Source organism: Microtus oregoni, unplaced genomic scaffold (genome assembly GCF_018167655.1).
Source record: "Microtus oregoni isolate MIOR12 unplaced genomic scaffold, Mior012 000037F_ref0000500, whole genome shotgun sequence".
Taxonomy (NCBI): domain Eukaryota; kingdom Metazoa; phylum Chordata; class Mammalia; order Rodentia; family Cricetidae; genus Microtus; species Microtus oregoni.
Genome location: NW_024543096.1, coordinates 16,697,870 through 16,717,866, shown reverse-complemented (window position 1 = coordinate 16,717,866; position 19,997 = coordinate 16,697,870). Strand labels below are relative to the sequence as shown.

Genomic DNA, 19,997 nt, shown 5'->3' with positions numbered 1-19,997 from the left:
TTATAGGTGTGTACTTTAGCCACCAGTTTGTCTCTTTATGGGCAGAATGTGGCGCCAGCAGCAACAAGGAAATACCCTTGTCCATATCCAGTAAGAAACAGATTAGCTTTTGCCACTTTGCTTTATAAAGGATCATTTTCACCTGGCATGGACATTCTGCGTATGACTGACATGAAGCAATCACTGTCAGTGGAGATGGAATTCATATAGATTTTGTACAAGAACTGAGTTATTTAGCCAAGTTTTTTCGGCCATGAGCCAGATGATAAACGATTTCTGTCACAACTACCCAACTCTGCCTTTCAACTACATTAAAACTTTCTAAAGATTACTGAAATTTGAGTTACACACAATTTTTACATGATAAATGCTTTTTCCTTTTCATTTGCAGCCATGTGAAATGTCCCAAATCTCAGATCAAAAGGCCTACAAGACTAGGCCGTGGGCCATATTAAAAACAAAGAGTATAGTTTGCTCTGTCACTTTCTGTTCACAATGGAAAGAAGTTAGAGATGAATATTTGGGAGTTGGCAATAATATGTGTGTGGAGTATTTGGAAGTCATCCACTGTGATTAAAAGTCCCATTCAATTCTGAAAAGTGCATGGCATTAAAAGATGAAATGCAAATTCTTATTTCAGTTCTTCGGAGATCGGTAATTATAACATCTCTGAATTAAAACAAAATAAAGGAACTAAGGAACTGTCAACATAAGACATTACTTTGAAAACTTGCTATGACAGAAAATGTATATAAAATCTGTATTTTATATATAATAGTAGAAGCTATAAGGAAGTTAATAAAACACTAATATAACACAATTTTAAGGCAGATCCAGAAATAAAATATTATGACTCCCGTCTTGTATACTAAACAGAACTTAAAGTTATCATATTAAAACCATACATTTCATAAAATTATAACTAAAATTCCATTGAGCCACATTACTTGCACACTAAAAAATTTCCCTAATTTCTACCTTTGCAATTAATGAGAGATAAGATTTATCTCAAACAGATACAGAGGAGAAAGTAAAATGTATTTTTTTCAAATACTCATTTATTCCTTAGCCATACCTCTTAGGCACAAGCCAATGACATTACAGAATATATTAGTGAACTGGAAAGGTTGCTCTTCTTGCTTGAGAATAAAGCGTTGTGGAGTGAGCACCAGAGACAGGCATAGAATTTAGTCATCACATACAGTGTTCTCTTCCAAACATTAATACTTATCAGTGTTACTTGAAAAGTTAGGAACAATGAACCAGGATGGCTTTGGGCCCACAGTCAAGTCCTCACAACTCACCAGGCAATGATGTCTAATATAGAGAACCTGGCAAAGCCCAATGCCAGGATCTTGTTAAGAAAAAAAGCAAGAAGGAAAAAGATAAATGAGAACATTGTAAAACCTACAGTGCTTGTGTTAAAATGCTTGAAACTGAAGAAGCATTTGTCGTCGCAGTGAGGTTATTGCTGTACTATAATCAACACATCTTGATTACCAAGAACACTAAGAAGGCATGATTTTCTTTGCAAAAACTTTATAAACCTCTGTCTTCTTCAAATTTACCATATAAATACTCTGAAACCGATTGCCTTAACTTTCAAAAAACAAAACAGAGGTTGGAGCGGGGAATATGAAGTGGTAATCTTTCTTGGCTGCCAATTCTAACAGCACTGTGGATACTAAATAGAGTACTTAACTTTCTAGACTAAGGATTGTCATAATATGAACAGTTTTGTGCCTTTGTTTTGTTTTTTACAGGGTCATAGTATATATCCCTGGCTGGTCTAGAACTTACTATTAAGGCCAGTCTGGCATCAAACTCAAAGAGTTCTGTCTTTACCTCCCAAGGGCTGGGATTAAAGGTGTACATCATCACACCTGGCATGAACCTGATTTTTAATACTGGATTTCCATACCAGTCTTTAGTTTTCATTCAGTGGGGTAAGCTATTAATTTATCCTCCAATGAAAAATTTAAGTAGCAAAAGTTGTTTTAATGAGTTATGATTGATTATTTGTCCATGATACTAACTTCATCTTGGTTTTAATTTCCTTCTAACTCTCATTGACAGAATCAGGGTAAAGCATTCACACTTCAAAGAGAATATTTCCATTTTTAATCTTTATAATTCTGAGTTTTAAGAGATTAGAACAGACCATAAATTGCCTACAATGTATATGAATATAAGTAGGAAGCATTTTGACATAATTAATTTCCACATCAGAATAAATCATGGTAGGAAATTATATCTAGAGAGTTTTGTATTTGAAAAGGTTAAGTAATATTTTGAGGGATGAAGTTTGGATTTATTGAGTTCCCTGAATCACAGAGAAATAGATATGTTTTAAATTAACTTCTTCCAAAAGAAAATCCTACTTTAATTATACCAGAAATTCTTAAAAGACCTGCCAGATACAAATAGGATTTTCTGCTACTAAGTCTAACAAAATCTCTTTAAGGAATTATCTGAGTCTGTTAAAAACATATCAAAATCTGATGAAAAATAAAAACATTGATATAAAATATTCCACCACTCAAAAACAATATATGTCAGGTTTTCCTATAACAAATGTCTAGAAAGCACTAGCTCTACAGATTTTATACATCCATGAAGTAGTAGGATCTGGATCCTTCAAGAAAAATGATTTAGCTTTTAGAAAATTGACACTGGCTATCAATATATGTAGTTAGCTTTTAATTTCCTGTGTTTCTTTGTGTGTTGTCTAAATATACTATTAAGGTAGAAAAATATTGAAGTTGACTATTGTAAGTGAGGCGAGATTTGTCTTATATTCAATTTATTTCAAATACAGGGATAGGAGAAAATTATTTCAATGTCCCTTACACAGACATGAGAAAAGGGATAACAAAAGCAGCTGAAATCATGAGAATTAAATAAAGAAACGAAAGCCCCACCTGCAATTTCTTCTAAAGTATTGGCATGCATGTCCAGTAGCACAGTTCCATTCAGAACACAGCTTCTCAGCTCAAACAAGCTGTGCAAGGAAAGTGTGGCCACATAGGGCTTGCTCCACCGCTCTCCTCCATCCTCCACATCTTCTTCAAACTTTAACCACCTGTACCAATAGATATGCTTGTAAATATATTAAATACCACAATGTAGAAGAATTATCCTTAACTGAAAAGTAAAGGCTATAAAAAGAAAGATCTCTTGTTTCTGTGAGTTGAGGAAATAAGGATAAAAGTAGTCCAATTTACTGTTGCCTTTTCTTTGATTTGATCAAACCAAAATTTTCATTGTAATTGATTATTAAAAAAAAAGAAAAGTTCAATTTTATTAATATTTGTAGCTCTGCAGAAGTATTTCTAATAAAAATTCACTAGTGGTCACTTTGGTAGGACTAGTAAAGAAACCACCTTCCTTTATGGAAACCTTTGTAGTTAAGAAAGAAAGTGAAAGAATAAGCAGTGTTTTCTGGAGTTGGGAATCTTAAATCTCAGTATTTTAGAAAGATAATTTGTCCTAGAAATTTGCATGATGGTTATGCAGTTTGAGACGTATTGTGTAGGAAAAATTCTTGTTATGTTTGTCATGACAATCAGTGGTAGGGCTTGGACATCCAAGGATTGAGTTGGATATCATTCCATAGGTATCCCTTTCAAGGATGAAGCAAAAACTCTGGAGCCATTTGGAAACTACTACTTTCTTAGTGTGAAAGAAATACTCATTAATATCTAGGAACATCTGTAATCAAGACAAATAATAGGAAAAATAAAGGGAGTTAATGGTTTTACTACTCAGGCATCAGCTCTCTAATCTTAACAGAGGACCTGTTAATTCAACCACTTCTGATGAAGTCTAACCTAAATTCCCTCTCCTCTTCCTTTTCCTCCATTCATGACTCTGTCCTTATCACTTTGACCATCCTTCCTCTTTGCAAAAGAAAATACACAAAATTTCTATATGATTTTATATTGCTGTTTATGTAATAAGATGACTCAATTTTAATGGATGAAAACCCCATGAGAAAAACTAGACAGAAAAATCAAATGTATTAGCAGATAGTAACCAAAAGAGCTTGTTAGACTTGTTAGACTGTGTAGTGTAGAAAGGAGTGTCAAGAAAGTCAAAAAAGTCAGATTTTATCCCTAAACCATTGACACATATCTCTTCCAAGAACACTTTGTCTATATAGTTTTTCTAGTTCCTTATTTGTTTGCTTATTCTATGATGTTGTTCTTTGTGTTGTTGTATATTGCTGCTGGGAGAAAGGAATGTGGGAGTTCTAGCTGGAGAAAAAGTCCCACTATGTAGCCCAGGCTAGCCTGCCTGCCTTTGCTTCCCAGTACTTGACATTACAGGTGTGCAGCACTTCGCTCAACTAAGGAGTTTTTCTATTTATGTATGTTAATCTCTAGTGTCACTCCCCAGGATTATCCACAATAGCTTTGATGTTTTTATCTATTTTTTGAGAATTTAGGTTGGCCACCTACTCTTGATCATGGGGCCTACCATGGAATATGGCTGACATACCCAGTATTAGCCCATCAGAGAAAAAAATTCCTCTCCCAGCAGCTATCTATTTCAAATAGCTTCTTGGTTAGTGGTGAAAATTTTTTGCCCACTTTCCCACCTCCTCAATGGGACCTTTGAGTGGCTTGAGCGTGTGCAGGTCTCTGTAACTGCTGTTACAGTCTGTGAGCTAACAGATCTGGTGATAATTAGTGTTGGTCATTTGGAGAGAGTGGAACATCAGTACTTGGCTCCCTTTAATTGTATGAGTCCATGTGACTGTAACATGTTCTGGTCAATGAGCTCAGAGTGCAAATTATGTGTCACCTCCAAGACAGAATATTTAGCTGCCAACACGTGACTCCACTGACCTTTCTTTTTACATGATATGGGAACCAGTCATGTGCAAGATGGGGGTAAGGGGAGATGGGGAGAGAAAAGGTAGAAGGGAAGGAGGGGGGACCTGGGAAACAGGAGAATTGGGATAAAGGAAAGGTGGATAGGGGAGCACGGAACCACAATTCTTAGTTAAGGGAGCCACTTTAGGGTGGGCAAGCGACTTGACCCTAGAGGGGCTCCCTAGTGCCCAAGATGAGGTTCCCAGTTAGTTCCTTGGGCAGCTGAGGATTGGGAACCTGAAATGACCCTATCCTAGAGCAATACTGACGAATATCTTGCATATCATCATAGAATCTTCATCTGGTGATGGATAGAGATAGAGACAGAGACCCACACAGGAGCACTGGACTGAGCTCCCAAGGTCCCAAGGAGGAGCAGAAGGAGGGAGAACATGAGCAAAGAATTCAGGACCACGAGGCGTGCATCCACCCACTGAGACAGTGGAGCTGATCTACGGGGAGCTCACCAAGGCCAGCTGGACTGTGACCGAAAAAGCATGGGATAAAACCGGACTCTCTGAACATGGCGAACAATGAGGGCTGATGAGACACCAAGGACAATGGCAGGGGGTTTTGATCCTACTTAATGTGCTGGCTTTGTGGGAGCCTAGCCAGTTTGGATGTTCACCTTCCTAGATATGGACGGAGGGGGGAGGACCTAGGACTTTCCACAGGGCAGGGAACCCAGACTGCTCTGTGGACTGGAGAGGGAGGGGGAGAGGAGTGGGGGGAGGGGGAGAAGGGTGGGAGGAGGGGGAGAAGGGTGGGAGGAGGGGGAGAAAAGTGGGAGGAGGGGAAGGGAAATGGGAGGCTGGGAGGAGGTGGAAACTTGTTTTTTTTGTTTATGTTTTTTTTTCTTCTTTTCGCAATAAAAAAAAAATACCCAGAAAAAAAAAAAAAGAAAAGAAACTGCCAGGGTGTTTCTCTAGCATTTTATACTTACGGCCACAAAATATGAAAAGTCTACATACTCTGTATCTTCACCAGCAGTTTTCATTTTGTTAGTGTTTTAACTATTTTAGTAGTTAAACAGTTACATGCCACAGAAGTTTTTAGGTTGCCTTTTCCTAAATATTAATGATAGTGAATACTTTATAAGATATTTGCCACACTCACGTGTGTGTGTGTTGAGTGTGTGTGTGTCTTTTATCTTCTCCCAGAACACTCACAGAAATCATGGTTCCATCAAACCATCCATGTACATAACAGGACCTGGTGTGTTCCAAGACTTTTATATTTAATTTGTCTTTCCTAAAGATTAATTGCAGTGAATCTGTATAACACACACCCACATAATATTTTTGTATACATATTTCATATACATTCATTGAAAAATCTTGTGATTTCTACACATTTTCCTATTTATTTTCATGCTTTTGAGTATTAATAGTTACTTCTTATTTCATATCTTTTGTACAATATCAAAAACCAATTAGCTACACATGGTGGTCTACTTCTTGCTTCTTGATTCAGTCCATGGATCTGTGTGTGTATCTGAAATGGCATTTAAAATACAAATCCAAGTGCTATATTGTTTCATTTATACTAAATACTTCCAACTGAGAGCTTGCTTCTGTTAGAAGGGAATGGAGTCTTGGAAGCTCTAAGCATTTTTGTAGCTAAAATGACCAAATATAAGTTACATGCATGGATGGTTTGATGGAACCATAGGTTTGTGAACATTATGGGAGAAGCCAGAAGGCACTTTCCATAAAAGAAGCATACACGCTACAAATATCAAGTTACTAAAAATACCATACTTTCAAGATTCAGTACTTTATGCCAACTCCAGAATGATGCCAAAAGCATTAAGAGACATTTAAGTGAATGTTTTAAGGAGACTATATTAAAAAAATAATACATATCATATAAGTATATTTCTGTTTTCTGTGTTTCATCCAATTTTATCCTTTAAATATGCAGATAAAGAGGTATTAGGACACCCCAGTTCCTGTTTCAAGAATTTTAGCTCTTGAGTTTATGATAAGTTGCAAAATGTCTTATTATAATTAATAACCTAATGGGTCAATTATTTCAAATAAACTCCATTGATATTTGTTTGAATAGTAAGCCAAAGCAATTAAGAGTCTCAGATCATGAAGTAAATTTGACAGATGATGCAAATAATAAAATATAAAATTTGTAGGCCAAATACATGGCATTTCTCTTGGTGGTGAGGGATTTACACCCTGGGCAAACTGTTTTCATCCCCTTGGTGTGTCTTGATCTGTTCTGACCCATGATTAGCACACTGAATTCTCTTCTAATAATTAACATTAAATAGGTGTTTCATGAATTCTTTGAGGATTAAATTGGGGAAAATCTGCCCTACTTGTATTGTGTATTAAAATACACAAAGGAAATTCTTTTACCATTAAGCAACAGATGTTTTCTAAAGAAATTAACTTGGCATGCATTATGTACCACCAACAGCTTAACATTTAGGAAGTTTTATTCTCTGATTCTGTCAAATAGAAAAGAGCTCTACAGTTCCAAAATTATGGCCTTGGAGAAAGCAAGATGTCTCCAAACAAAGCATTCACTTTAAAGAGAGTTGAAGTAGGATTAGTAAAAATCATGTAAAACAGTTCATCTTACCGGAGAAAGAAACTATCAAAACTTAATGTTTAATGGCATTAACTACTTTTTTCTTTTAAGATTTTTTTAGATTATAATATAATTGCATCATTTCTCTATTTCCTTTCCTCTCTCTCAACCCTCCCATATATTCCCCCTAGCTCTCTTTCAAATCATGGCCTTTTTTTTATTCATTAGTTATTGTTACATACATAGATGGACATGATGTATATACCTACATATTTCTAAATACTTGAATACAATCTGCTCAATCTGTATAATGTTACTTGCATGTGTGTTTTTAGAGCTGTACTAATCCTAAGATCTTTACAATTCACATTCTACTGAAAAATCCACATGATGTGAATATTTATTAATCTTGAATATCAATTGTCTTCATGGCATCAAACATTGTTTTAATGTACTAGCACTTTTCCATGCTACCTTTAAATATCAAAGACATAAGTACTAGTCCCTACCTGATGGAAGAAGGTCATTGGCTAATAAAGGAATTGCCTTGGCCCATTTTATTGGTTAGAAGATAGGTGGAAGGAGTAAACAGAACAGAACGCTGGGAGGAAGAGGAAGTGAGCTCAGACACCACAGCTCTCCTCTTGGGGGCAGATGCCTCAGAGAGGGACACCATGCTCCTCTCTCCTGGGCAGACGCAGGCAATGAAGCAAGCCGCCAGGTTAGATATGCTGAACCTTTCCCGGTAAGAAGGGTGCTCACAGATTATTAGAGATGGGTTGATCGGGATGTGAGAATTAGCCTGTAAGGGCTAGAGCTAAAGGGCCAAGCAGTGTTTAAATGAATACAGTTTGTGTATTGTTATTTCGGGACATAAGCTAGCCGAGCAGGCGGCCGGGGTGCTGGGAACGCAGCCTCGCCGCCCCTATTACTACACCTACCTGGTCCCTTCTGGACTCATTTGTAAAAAGTATTTTTAAAGGGCAAACACAGAATGAAGCCTGCTGCCTCCATGACTGCACAACTGTGGTAGCTTTGCTCACTGTCTATAAATACCACCATACGTTATTTTTAAGTGTGACATTATAATTTTGCTGTTTCATTAGCCTTTCATATACTTCTTTTATGGTTTTCAACTAAACAGATTTTTTTCACAAACATTTATTAAGTAGTTAAGATTCAAAACTTTAACTTCTAAATCTAAAACTTTGTTCAAGTTTTGGTTGGAAAAAGTAATATCTATAAATTATCTATGTGTGGTGTATGACAACTGCAGTGTGATGGTAAAATATATTTTTATTTTTGCTATCAGAGTAGAAAGCTAATAATCCCACCTACAATACTAACCAAAAGAAAGAAGTGGTTGAAAGCATATATTAATTACTTAATAGAATTATATTGCATTTGAAAAATCAGATGGATTCATAAATTAATTCAGATTATTTTTAAATGAACAAAGGCAACAAAAACAAAGCTACTTCTGTCACTTTAAAACTCAGTAGAATTTAAATCTCCAATAACTACATTCTGTTTTCCTTGAAGTGTTGCTTCTCAGCCAAAATACACGCACCTTTTTCTTAAATGTCTATTCTGATTGTTCATCAGATGTCTCCATGAACTTCAAACAGCTGTGACATGCTTCAGACTCTAAAAGTACAGCCATAAATATGAATCCTACCCAGTCTTAATAGAGGATGCTAATAATTAACTAGATCAGTTCTCTTATGCCTTAAGAGAGCTACACACTCTGGACATTTCGGATGAGCACATTATTCAAGTCACTCTATTAGAGCATGATGAAATCTTGCCTGCTCAACTCTGAGAGTGATAGACGTTTCTAATGTTCCTTCTGCTACTTGCCAGCTTTCTGAGACTGGGAAAGTTATAAGCAGATTTCTGAATCAAATAAACAGGCCATTATATGATCTAGAAAGTAGAAACTTTCCAACAATTCTAAAAACAAAGAGATACTCAAGACAAAAATGTAAGTTTCAATTTCAATTCTCATTTCTATTATGAAGATTGAAAGAAAAGAAAATCACAAGACAGTAATACCCTGAGAGTACAGTAATGGTGCATACACTACCAGTGACCAGCAGCTCTCTAAAGGACTCTAGAACTGATAAACAAGAGGAAAATCATGCCTGTTATGGGGAGCTTAGCTAACTACTCAGTACTAGTGAAGTCAGGAATCTTGGAGGAAAACCGACAACCACGATTTACTAAACCAGCCTCGTCCCTAACAAGCATATAAACCTATGTCCTTATACCCACCGATAAATGTAGTCTTTACACTTCTTGGAGAAAACTCTTTGCAAAAGATAAAGACCACTACAGAAAGCACACCTAGTCAAAATGCAGAGGTGTGGAGCACAGTCCCTGGGGATACACTGGCAAAATACTTGTACACTTAAGGCTCAGCGAACGTTGTGAAAGAGGAGGGGGAAAGGTGGTAAGAGCCAGAGAATCAGGAAGTTTTCTGTGAGATTGTATCTCCTAGTAACATCAGAAGCTATATCGACACAGTCTCAATAACATGACTAACCAAACATGAACTGAACACAGAAACCAACAGAAATGTCAAAGTCAAATGGGAAAAGCCCATGAAGCCTACACCATATACAAATAACTTCAGGCAAATAAGGAATAATGATAGAGAAATAGTCTTTTCCAGGGAAAAATACAATGAGTGGTTATTCAATAACAAATGATCATCCCTGAAAACACACATATATATGTGTGTGCTTACATATATTCATATTATGCACACACATAAAATGTTATATATAAATTACATAATATATATATATATTATAGAGAGAGAGACTGAGCATGTTATATTTAGGGATATATGTGTATATATACACACACATATAAATATACATACAATAACAATTACTGAAAAAATTACTTAATTTTAAAGAGAGAAAGAAGGGGAATATGGGAGGGTTTAGAGAAGTTCTCAACCTGTGGATCACAACCCTTTGGGGATCACTATCAGATATTTACATTACAGTTCATAACAGAAGCAAAACTACAGTGTACTGCAATATGAGAAATTGTATTAAAGGATCATAGCATTAGGAAGGAAGAGAGCCATTGCTATAGAGGGAGGAAATAATAGAACAAAATGTAATTATATTATAATCTTAAAGTTAAAAAAATAAATCTCAATTATGTTGTTGTATTTACATGGGAGGAGTTGGAATAGAAAGAGGAAGTATATTAGTATGATGTAAATACAATAGCCATTAATGAAAATCTCAAAATATATTAAATTAAAAAGTAGAAAAACAAAGCAAAACAAAAAAAAATGAGTCCACCTAGGAACCATCCATCCTGTGTGACCCCATTATCAGTTACTCTTGCAGTAAAGGTTCTTGCATCAGGAATGTGGTCCTCAAATTAAAGGATTTTATGTCACATCAAATGGAAGCTTGATAAAGAAATGAATCATTATAGTACATTTTATTTGGAAAAAAAACTTAAATTTCCATCAATATTGACTATATGAAGTTCGGTTTATAGCAATGAGGAAATTTAAAATATTGCATAAATTTATATTTCTGATACAAAAATAAAGAACTAGAGACTCTATGCCTAATTTATACAAAATCTACATTTTAGTTAGGCCTCAGGTGAGTCATAGTCACATACAGATCTGGAGAGCAGTAGACCAAGGGCAGCCCTAGGCTTTCCCAATCACTCTGCATTCCTTAGTCACAGCATTCATCATGCAACATTTCCAATTATGTCTTTGTGCCTAAACTAGACTGCGAAATTAGTGAAAGCAAGATCTAATGTTTTTGCTGCTGCTGTCCTACATACCATGTAATACTCCATAAATGATTATTAAATAAGAATTATTAAGTATAAACGAGCACAAATTAATTAAAGGCATAAAATTTAATGCATGATTTTTAGAGTAATTCATCAATTATATGGCACTATCAAAATATTAATTACAAATGATAGAAAAAGATTTTCAGAAGATATTTAAAAAAATTAAACACTCAATTTAATGTACTCCTATCCTAGAAAAACAGGATAAAATATTCTTATTCTTCACCAAATACTACGTGAAATTGAAGAGTGTAACTAAAGCCTCTTTTTGTGTTCACTTTTTATTTTTAAAAAAGCTCCACAGTGAAATTATCAAATGATAGCAGCAGTTTGAGTGTAAGTCAGCAGTTGAGAAGAGGGAAACAAATGACTTGATCTCCACTGTAGTCCCGACAGCACACAAGTCCTGTTACTGTTTATCTTTAAGACCGCAGCTGGAGCTACTCGGCATCACTACTTGATTACTGCCTTCAGAAGTCACTCTGACCCAAAACCCAGGAGAGGATCTGCCCAGGTCAGATGAGCAAGTTCAGAAAGCTGCAAAGCTCATAAACGCTTGCAGAATCGAGGCACTGGGACTCTATTCTTCTGATGACCTAATTTATAAAGAAATATTCTTTCACTTCTGGTGTGGGAGGTCCTTCTGTCTCAACCCCAATCTTTACCTGGCTGTCTCTCTCCATTCGGCATCTTCCCCTTCACGCCAGCAAATCTCATCCAGTTCTGTGAAAAGGTCATGGGGAATGTGCTCCTCGTCATCGTCCTCAGTTCCAAGAATAAACTGCACCCGTTGTGACGGGGTATCTAGGAAGAAAATCATACAGAAGGACATGTGTCTATCACAGCTACATGGCTTAAATGCTTCAAAAATAGCAATTTACTAAATGAGTATAGTCTATTTAATAAAGGATACTATTTACTTGAGTTCAAAATAACAAATGCCTTCTTCTCTGGCTTTTAATTCTTTTAAGATAAAAATTGTTTTTTGGGTTTTATGCTCTATTCACTAAAGTCTTTTCATGACTATTCAACAGTACGTTGATATGATTAAAAAGGATTTGAGTTTTGTTCCAATAGACATTCAACATGTGTTATCCAATACCTGTTTTTTATCTATTGGAATTAGATACTTTATAAAGTAGTACAATATATTATATAATATATATCCTACCAAAAAGAAGAATTCTCTTACTTAATATAAATTAAGTAAATATAAATTAATTTTCTCCTTAAAATATTGGTATTTATTGATTTTGTGGTAGTTTCTGAAATCATAGGCTACTATAATATAATCTTCAGTCAATAGTTTCATAAAATATGTTTATAGAAAAATATAACAAAAAAGTATGAACTAGATATATAGCATAAGTAAGATCAGAAAATCTGTGTTTATATTTACTAAAATATGCAGTGGAAGTAAAATTGACAACACAGAGAAATTTTCCTAAAGGCTAATATCTTATCCTCTGAGTATTCTTTTATGAAGATATGAAGATATGGCAATAACGAAATTAAAACATAAATTCCGGGTTCCTCCTACCCCCTTCATTTTTGTTTCTACAGATTTATCCTTCATCCTCCTGCCTCTAGGAGCCCCTCCTGCCACCTTACTTCTACTTGAGTACTTCATACTCTGCTTCTTGGTGGGGACCAAGTTTAGCTCTTTCCAAAATACCTTCTTATCCTTCTCTTCTAGTCCATCTCTATTTCTTTGTGTTAGCCACCAATACACACCAACATTTTCTTCCAGGATCCCCCAAGTGGCTGCAGTGGACTAGAACTCAAAAGAACTATCAAGGACCCAACAGTTATTGCACTTGTCTAGGATCCAGAGACTAGCAACAGCCACAAAAGACTGGACTATCCATCAAACAAAAGAAAATATGAGAAAGTAACATCAAGGGACACCTCAAACATCCTAACTCTAGATGCCTAGACACCAGTGCAAAAACACAAGTGTGAAGAGTCACGACAATATCCCTCTACGGGTGCTACCTATTGTAGTAGGTCCTGAGAAGTACAGTATAACTAATCATGACAAAGACTTCAAAATAGCTATTGTGAATATGTTAAAGGACCTAAAAGAGGCTATGAATTAATGCTTTAATGAATGAAATAATGAAAACAATTCAAGATACAAAATTAGAATTTAACAAAGAAATAATAGAATCACTAAAGTAAATCCAAATTGAAATAAGACTGGTCACAAAAAATATAAGATGTCAAACAGCAACCTCAAAGGTAAGTCTCACTAACAGATTGCACAAAATCTCAAGTGTTGAGACAAAAAGAATACGTAATTCCAGAACAGAAAATCAAAAGAAGGCAAAAGTCACAGCATATCAAAGAAAACAACAGGAATCAATAAACACTGCTCATTGATAACTCTCAGTACAAATAGTTTCAATTCCTCAATGAAAAGATTAAATTGGAAAATGGGATCTAACTCTCTGCTGCATCCTAGGAAACCATACCTCACCATCAAGGATATATATCAACTTAGGATAAAAGAATGGAGAAAGTTATTCCAAGCAAATGGACCCAAGAAACAAGTAGGTTCATTCATTTTGGTATGTGATTAAACATTCCTCAAACTAAGACTGACCAAAAGTGCAAAGAAAGGACATTAGACGCTTATGAAAGAAAAAAAAAAATCCACCAAGAGGAGAATGCAGCTCTAAAAATTTATGAACCAAATGCAAGGGCACAAAAATTAATAAAAGAAAAACTATTAGAGCTAAACATACATATCCACACTCACACAATGATGAGGGGATATTTCAATACTCCACTCACGAATAGATGAGTCACCCAGACCAAAAAAAAAAAACAAAAACAAAAACAAAAAACCAGAAATTCTGTAGTGAAATAACATCATAAATAAAATAGACCGCCACACATGTATTTTATCCAAACACAAAAGAATATACTCTCTTCTAGGAAGTTCGTGAAACTTCCTCCAAAACTTACCACATACTTGGGCACAAGGTAAGCCTCAGTTGTAAAATAACACTCTGCATCTTTTCTGACCACCAAGGATTAAGCTGGATATCAACAACAGAAGTAAAAGAAAGTATACAAACTTGTGGAAAATGAAGAGCTACTACTGAATGAAATGTACGCCAAAACAGAAATAAAGAAATAAATATTAAAACTTTTAGAATTGAATGAAACTGAAAACACAACATGCCCAAAACTATGAAACATAATGAAGGCAGTTCTAAGAGGAAAGTTCATACCAAGTGACTACATAAAATTGTAGATATTTCATTAGAAATGCAAGAAATAATACCCAAAAGAGAAATAATCAAGAAACAAGTATGAAAAAATATCAGGACTGAAATCAATGAAATAGAAGCAAACAGGATAAAGCACAACAACAACAACAAAAACTAAAATGGTCTATGAGAGTTGATTCTTTTAAAAAAATATCAACAAGATTGCAAACAGCCAAATTAACTAGAAGATGGAGAGGGAAATCTAAATTAATAAAATTAGGGAGGGACATCATAACAAAATAAATAAAACATTAACCCTAATTATTAGAAGTTATTTGGATCATGAAAAATCAGCAAAGTAATTATATTCCTAATATACAAAGTTCAACATCTCAGTAAGAAAAAATCTAATTGTAAACATATAACTTTGATAGTCACTTCACAAAGCAAGCTATCAAGAAGCAATTGCATTTTCCCAATTCAATTGTTGGTAAAGAAAACTAAATTAAAGCAATGAGGTGCTATTCCTCATATTTCTAGAATATTTCCTATTAACACAGCAGCACTATCAACTCTTAATTGAAAGAGTAAAGTGAAATAAGTACTCATACTTTGTTAGTCGGAGTATAAACACATACCTAGTTAAGAGAAAGTATTTGGTATTACCTGATAACGTTGAAAAATACACATCCCATAGTGCTGCAATGACCAATCTGACTCATGAATATAAAATGTGCACTGACAGGCATAAATAGAAGTATCCACATGATTTTACCCACAGTGGCTCGAACACTTTAAATTTCTATCAAGAGTAAGATGCTTAATATACAAAAGTACATTTTTACTACATAATAATGAAAATGAATAAAATAAAGCTATATCAAAAACATTAGTCATATAAAAAGAATATTGAACAAGGGCCTGCTGAAGGATCTTCTTTATATAAATTAAAGAACTTGAAAAATACTCCATTTAGGAAGAAGGAGTGAGTCTCCTAGAGAAATAAGAGTAGTGATCTTGAAAATGCAGAGAGGATTCTGGGGTCAGGAAGTTGGTTGTTAATTGGGTGTTTCTGAGTCATAGTTCTGGGAGTTGGGCAAGTATTAATCTATGTCTTAGTGCCTGTGAATACTGCTAGTATACTATAGAAAAAATAAAAAAATTCAAAACATTTTGTTATTATCTATCACCAAATTAGGAGTTAAAATAAAAGCAAAAAGCTATAACTTATCAAAAAATATCTCTTTGCATTCAGGTTTTCTATATCTCCTCCATTTATCCTGAAGTGTGCATTCAACTTGCCATCTAAATCTAGAAAAGTCCTCTGTCTAATCCCAAGATGGTGTTATTATATACAGTATCTTTGTGTCCATATTTTAAATAACTGGATAATAGAATTTATTTTTTCAAACTTATTTCTACTGCTTATAGATTAACCAGCGGTAACTGACATAATCCTCTTAATCTTCTTGTCACATTCTTTGAGAGGCTAATGGAGAAAAATCATTTTTCAAACTGGTCATTCTAAAATACTCATTAATAGTCTTACTTAAAAACATAACTTTTAATTATACAAAGATAGTAAGGATGACACTAAAACTAACAATGAAAAAATTGAACAATTCCCATTTGCTAGAAAAGAAAGGAGTATTACCTATTTACATCACATTTTTATAAAAACTCTATTTGTTAACTGCAGTATCTAAAGGAAGGGATAGAGATGGAATAGTCAGTAAAGTGCTTGTTGAGCAAGCATGGCAACTTGAGTTTAGATCCCTAGCAATCACACATAAGCCAGGCCTGACAGCACAAGTCAATAACCCCAGCACCACAGGGATGTTGAGAGAGGAGGAGCCCCGGTGCTCAGTGTCCAGGCCTTCTACAAACCAGTTAACCCCAAATTCACTAAGAGGCCCTGTCTCAGAAAAATAAGGCTCTGAACCCAATATGGATGCACATACACATGTATGTTACACACACAAACATGTATATATACATGAACACATACATACATACATACACCTAAAACTGCTTAAAAATTAGTGATATAACCTTATTTGTTGTTAGAAAATATTTTATACTATTAAACATCCTCATTGCCACTACTACACAAACACTTTTGAACTCACCAAGAAATCACATTCCAGCTCTTGGTTCTGGTGAACCTAAAGCAGCTATCACTTGTCTGTGTCCTAAGAATGCTCACTTTTAAAAGGCCTTTCCTTTAAAAATAGCCAGGTTATTAAAACCCTGAGGCAGATAACAAGTAGCATTACATATGACAGTGTGGAGCATGTACTGGAGCGAGAGAATTCTAAAGAGCGACAAACTTCAAACACTTTTTCAAAGACATTGTTAAATTGATGATTGACCTAGAAATTCTAGCTCAAATTATTCTGTTTCACTGATCCGTACAATACTTTACAACAAGCAACATGGAATATCCAGATTCACAGCAGATAATCCTCATGCACCTTGGAGTTCTTCCTACTTATCCTACATGCCATTGGAAAGTAAATTCAGAAAAACCCTGAGGCACTTGCAGTAATATCTTCTAATGTTTTCTCTGGACTCCTTGCAAGTGAGAAAATGATTTGCCTTGAAAATATTTTTTTTTATTTTATTGAGCTCTACATTTTTCTCTACTCCCCTCCCTGCCTCTGCCCTCCCCTTCAACCCTCTCCCAAGGTGCCCATGCTCCCAATTTACTCAGGAGATTTTGTCTTTTTCTACTACCCCTGTAGATTAGATCTATGTATTTCTCTCATTGTTTTCTAGGTTCTCTGGGATTGTGGGATGGTTTTCTTTCTTTGAGGCTTTCTTTCAGTATAGAAATATTTATTACACGTCCTCACTATACAAAATATCAAGTCTCCAATTGAGTGTGATGGTGTTTAGAGCATGGTATCATTCTCAAAAAGTGACTGAGTATTTGATTTTACCCATTGTAGAATAGTATTAAAGGCAAATGATTGATCCTGCTAAAGAGATTTGACAAATGTTATGTGCAGGGAGTTATATTGTTTAGAGACTGCCCATGAAATTGTGTTGTGCCTAAAGAAGCAGATCTTAAGTATAAGCCTCAGTAAAGATACTAAAACATTTGGGAGGAAAGAATAGGTAGCATAGAAACACAGTGGCTTCTGCACTGGGGGAATAACTTATTAAAACAAAGAGAATGAGGCTTACCGAAAGAAGGTGACTCTCGACCGTCCTCTAGTCCCGAATCTCTCTCTCTGTCCCTCTTCCTGTGCTTATGACCACGATGCCTGTGACGACGGTGACTTTTTCTTCCACCCAGGGGCACATGAACTCCAATAAATAATGTTCGATGACCTTCATTACAAAACAAGTACACGAATTAAACCTCTCAGTAATTCAGAACACAGAAGATGATGATTTCCATGTTAAGGGAATCTCAGTTCAATCCAAGTCAAAATGGTAAATTATTTTTGACTACTTATAGTAGAAGCTTGATTTCTTTTAGCATAGTTTTTAAAAAGATACTTAGTTAAGTGTACCACAGATGTAAACGTAAAATTAATAATAGTAGGCATTTTGCTGTAGTTTTGCAACTATTCTTATTTTAACTGTCTTAATAATGTATCTGTTATTATTCACCATACCATAACTATAATTATATTCTTCATTAGAAAATTATCTGCTTACTCCCTACACTTACTTGTTTTATTTTACCAATTTTCTACTACTATTTATAATAAAAAGATTATAATTGTGTCCCTACAAAATGACAAGGATGTTTTTATTTTTTTTAGCCATTCTCTTCTTTGTGTTTCATTTCATTCATATTATTTCCTTTGTTGACTCTTCTTTTATTTACTCATTGAAAGCTGGGGATGACATTGTCTATCCTTGCATGTGTGTGTGTGTGCACTATAAGCTCTAAGACATACACCTTGATGTCAGACTTCTCTCTTGAACTCACAATCTACAGATTACTTACCCACCAGACATTGTCACTTAAACAACCTTCTCAGAGACATTTCATCTTCAACAAGTCTATGAAACTCATGTTTTTCTTTTGCTCAGGTATGAATTATCTGTCATCTATCTTAATGAATATACCATCTATCCATTCATCTCAGGTTCTCTTCACTATCCCAACTGGTATTGTCTTGTTTTGGACTCTCATCAACTTTCAGCAAGATTATTAGAACATCTATTTCCCCCTTTGATGGTTACATTTTGGTGTAGCATCAATACTGAGGCAATTATTTTGGAAATTTTAAGGTCTTATTCTAGATTAGATTCTAAATAATCATTGTGTCTATATTGTAATCTGAATAGCCTACATATCTAGAATTTACTTTAAATATCAAATTAGTTCATTAGATTTTACCTAAATGTCTTAATAATTATGTACAAAGAAAAACTTGCACATAAATAGCTATAGTAACTTTGTTCACAGCTATACATGTCACTTAATCGGAACAAAGAAATTTATTTTCAGAAAATAAGCAATTAAGATAAAATATGTATAAGTAAAGCACAACTTAAAAAATTATATTGTTTGACTCCCTTAAGAAAATACTTATATTTTAACTCTAAAATCTTCCTCAAGCACAAAATAGTACATATGCCATAATACCAATTCCTGGGGCTATTTATCTCCTCCAAAATCTCAAATGTTAAATATTCAACACTGATTGTGACAAATTTGGAATCTCGGCATTCACAGAGGCAATCAAAGTGAGACAATGTTATAAAATAACCCAGATGTAATCAGCATTCTGAAAGAGGAGAGATTAAGACATCAGTTGCTTTCTAAGTAGGGGCACACAGAAGAATATGAGAGACCGCTACCTACCCCTGCCATAGGCGCCCTACATCTAGAACTATAAGAAAATTAAATTCTGTAGTCTTAAGCCATCCTGTGGCATCTTGTAATGGCACTCCTATCTAACTAACACACAGAGAGAACCCTAACAAAAATTCTTATGGTAATGTTAAATTTCAGGAATTTGAAAACAAAGAGTCAGCCCTAAATAGAATGCATTTGCAATTGATTCCTGCTAAGAAAGGGCAAACCAATTTTCTCTCATGGACTATCACCAGGTATACCATCTACACCAGGGCAGGCTACATGCCCAAAAGTAGGTAGACAACATAAAACAAACTCTCTCAAACTTTCTCTTTCTCTCTCTCTCTCTCTCTCTCTCTCTCTCGTTTTTTGTTTTGTTTTGGAATTTTTAATCTTTGTTTTGTTTTATATTTGTTTGGAGAAAGAAAAAGGAAGAAATTGGGTGGGTAGGGAGGATTTGGGGAACTGTAAAAATATGATCAAATTAAAAAATGTTTCATAAAAAATGAATAAATAAATATACCATTTGCATATCAAAGCCCAATCATCCCTGTAATTTAGACTGAAAGCTAAAAATGTGATCACTCTACTCAATTTCTTGCCAAATCGTGCCTGAGTGTTTTCTTCAAGAAGTCTTTGGAAACTTAATCCAAATCCTTCCTTCGTTAAGTCTTTGTTAAATGAAAAGCT

General features: G+C 34.8%; 1 protein-coding gene across 6 annotated transcripts in view; it reads right to left on the bottom strand.

Moving 5' to 3' along the window:
• Slc4a10 (solute carrier family 4 member 10) overlaps window positions 1-19,997 on the bottom strand; it is a 228,877-nt gene that overhangs the window by 99,547 nt on the left and 109,333 nt on the right. For all 6 annotated transcript variants that reach the window (XM_041631596.1, XM_041631597.1, XM_041631599.1 and 3 more), the window contains exons 3-5: window positions 17,675-17,821; window positions 11,933-12,071; window positions 2,922-3,082 (exon numbers count right to left, since the gene is read on the bottom strand). In XM_041631596.1, coding sequence (XP_041487530.1) covers window positions 2,922-3,082; window positions 11,933-12,071; window positions 17,675-17,821 — 447 coding nt within the window. The remainder of the gene's footprint in view (window positions 1-2,921; window positions 3,083-11,932; window positions 12,072-17,674; window positions 17,822-19,997) is intronic.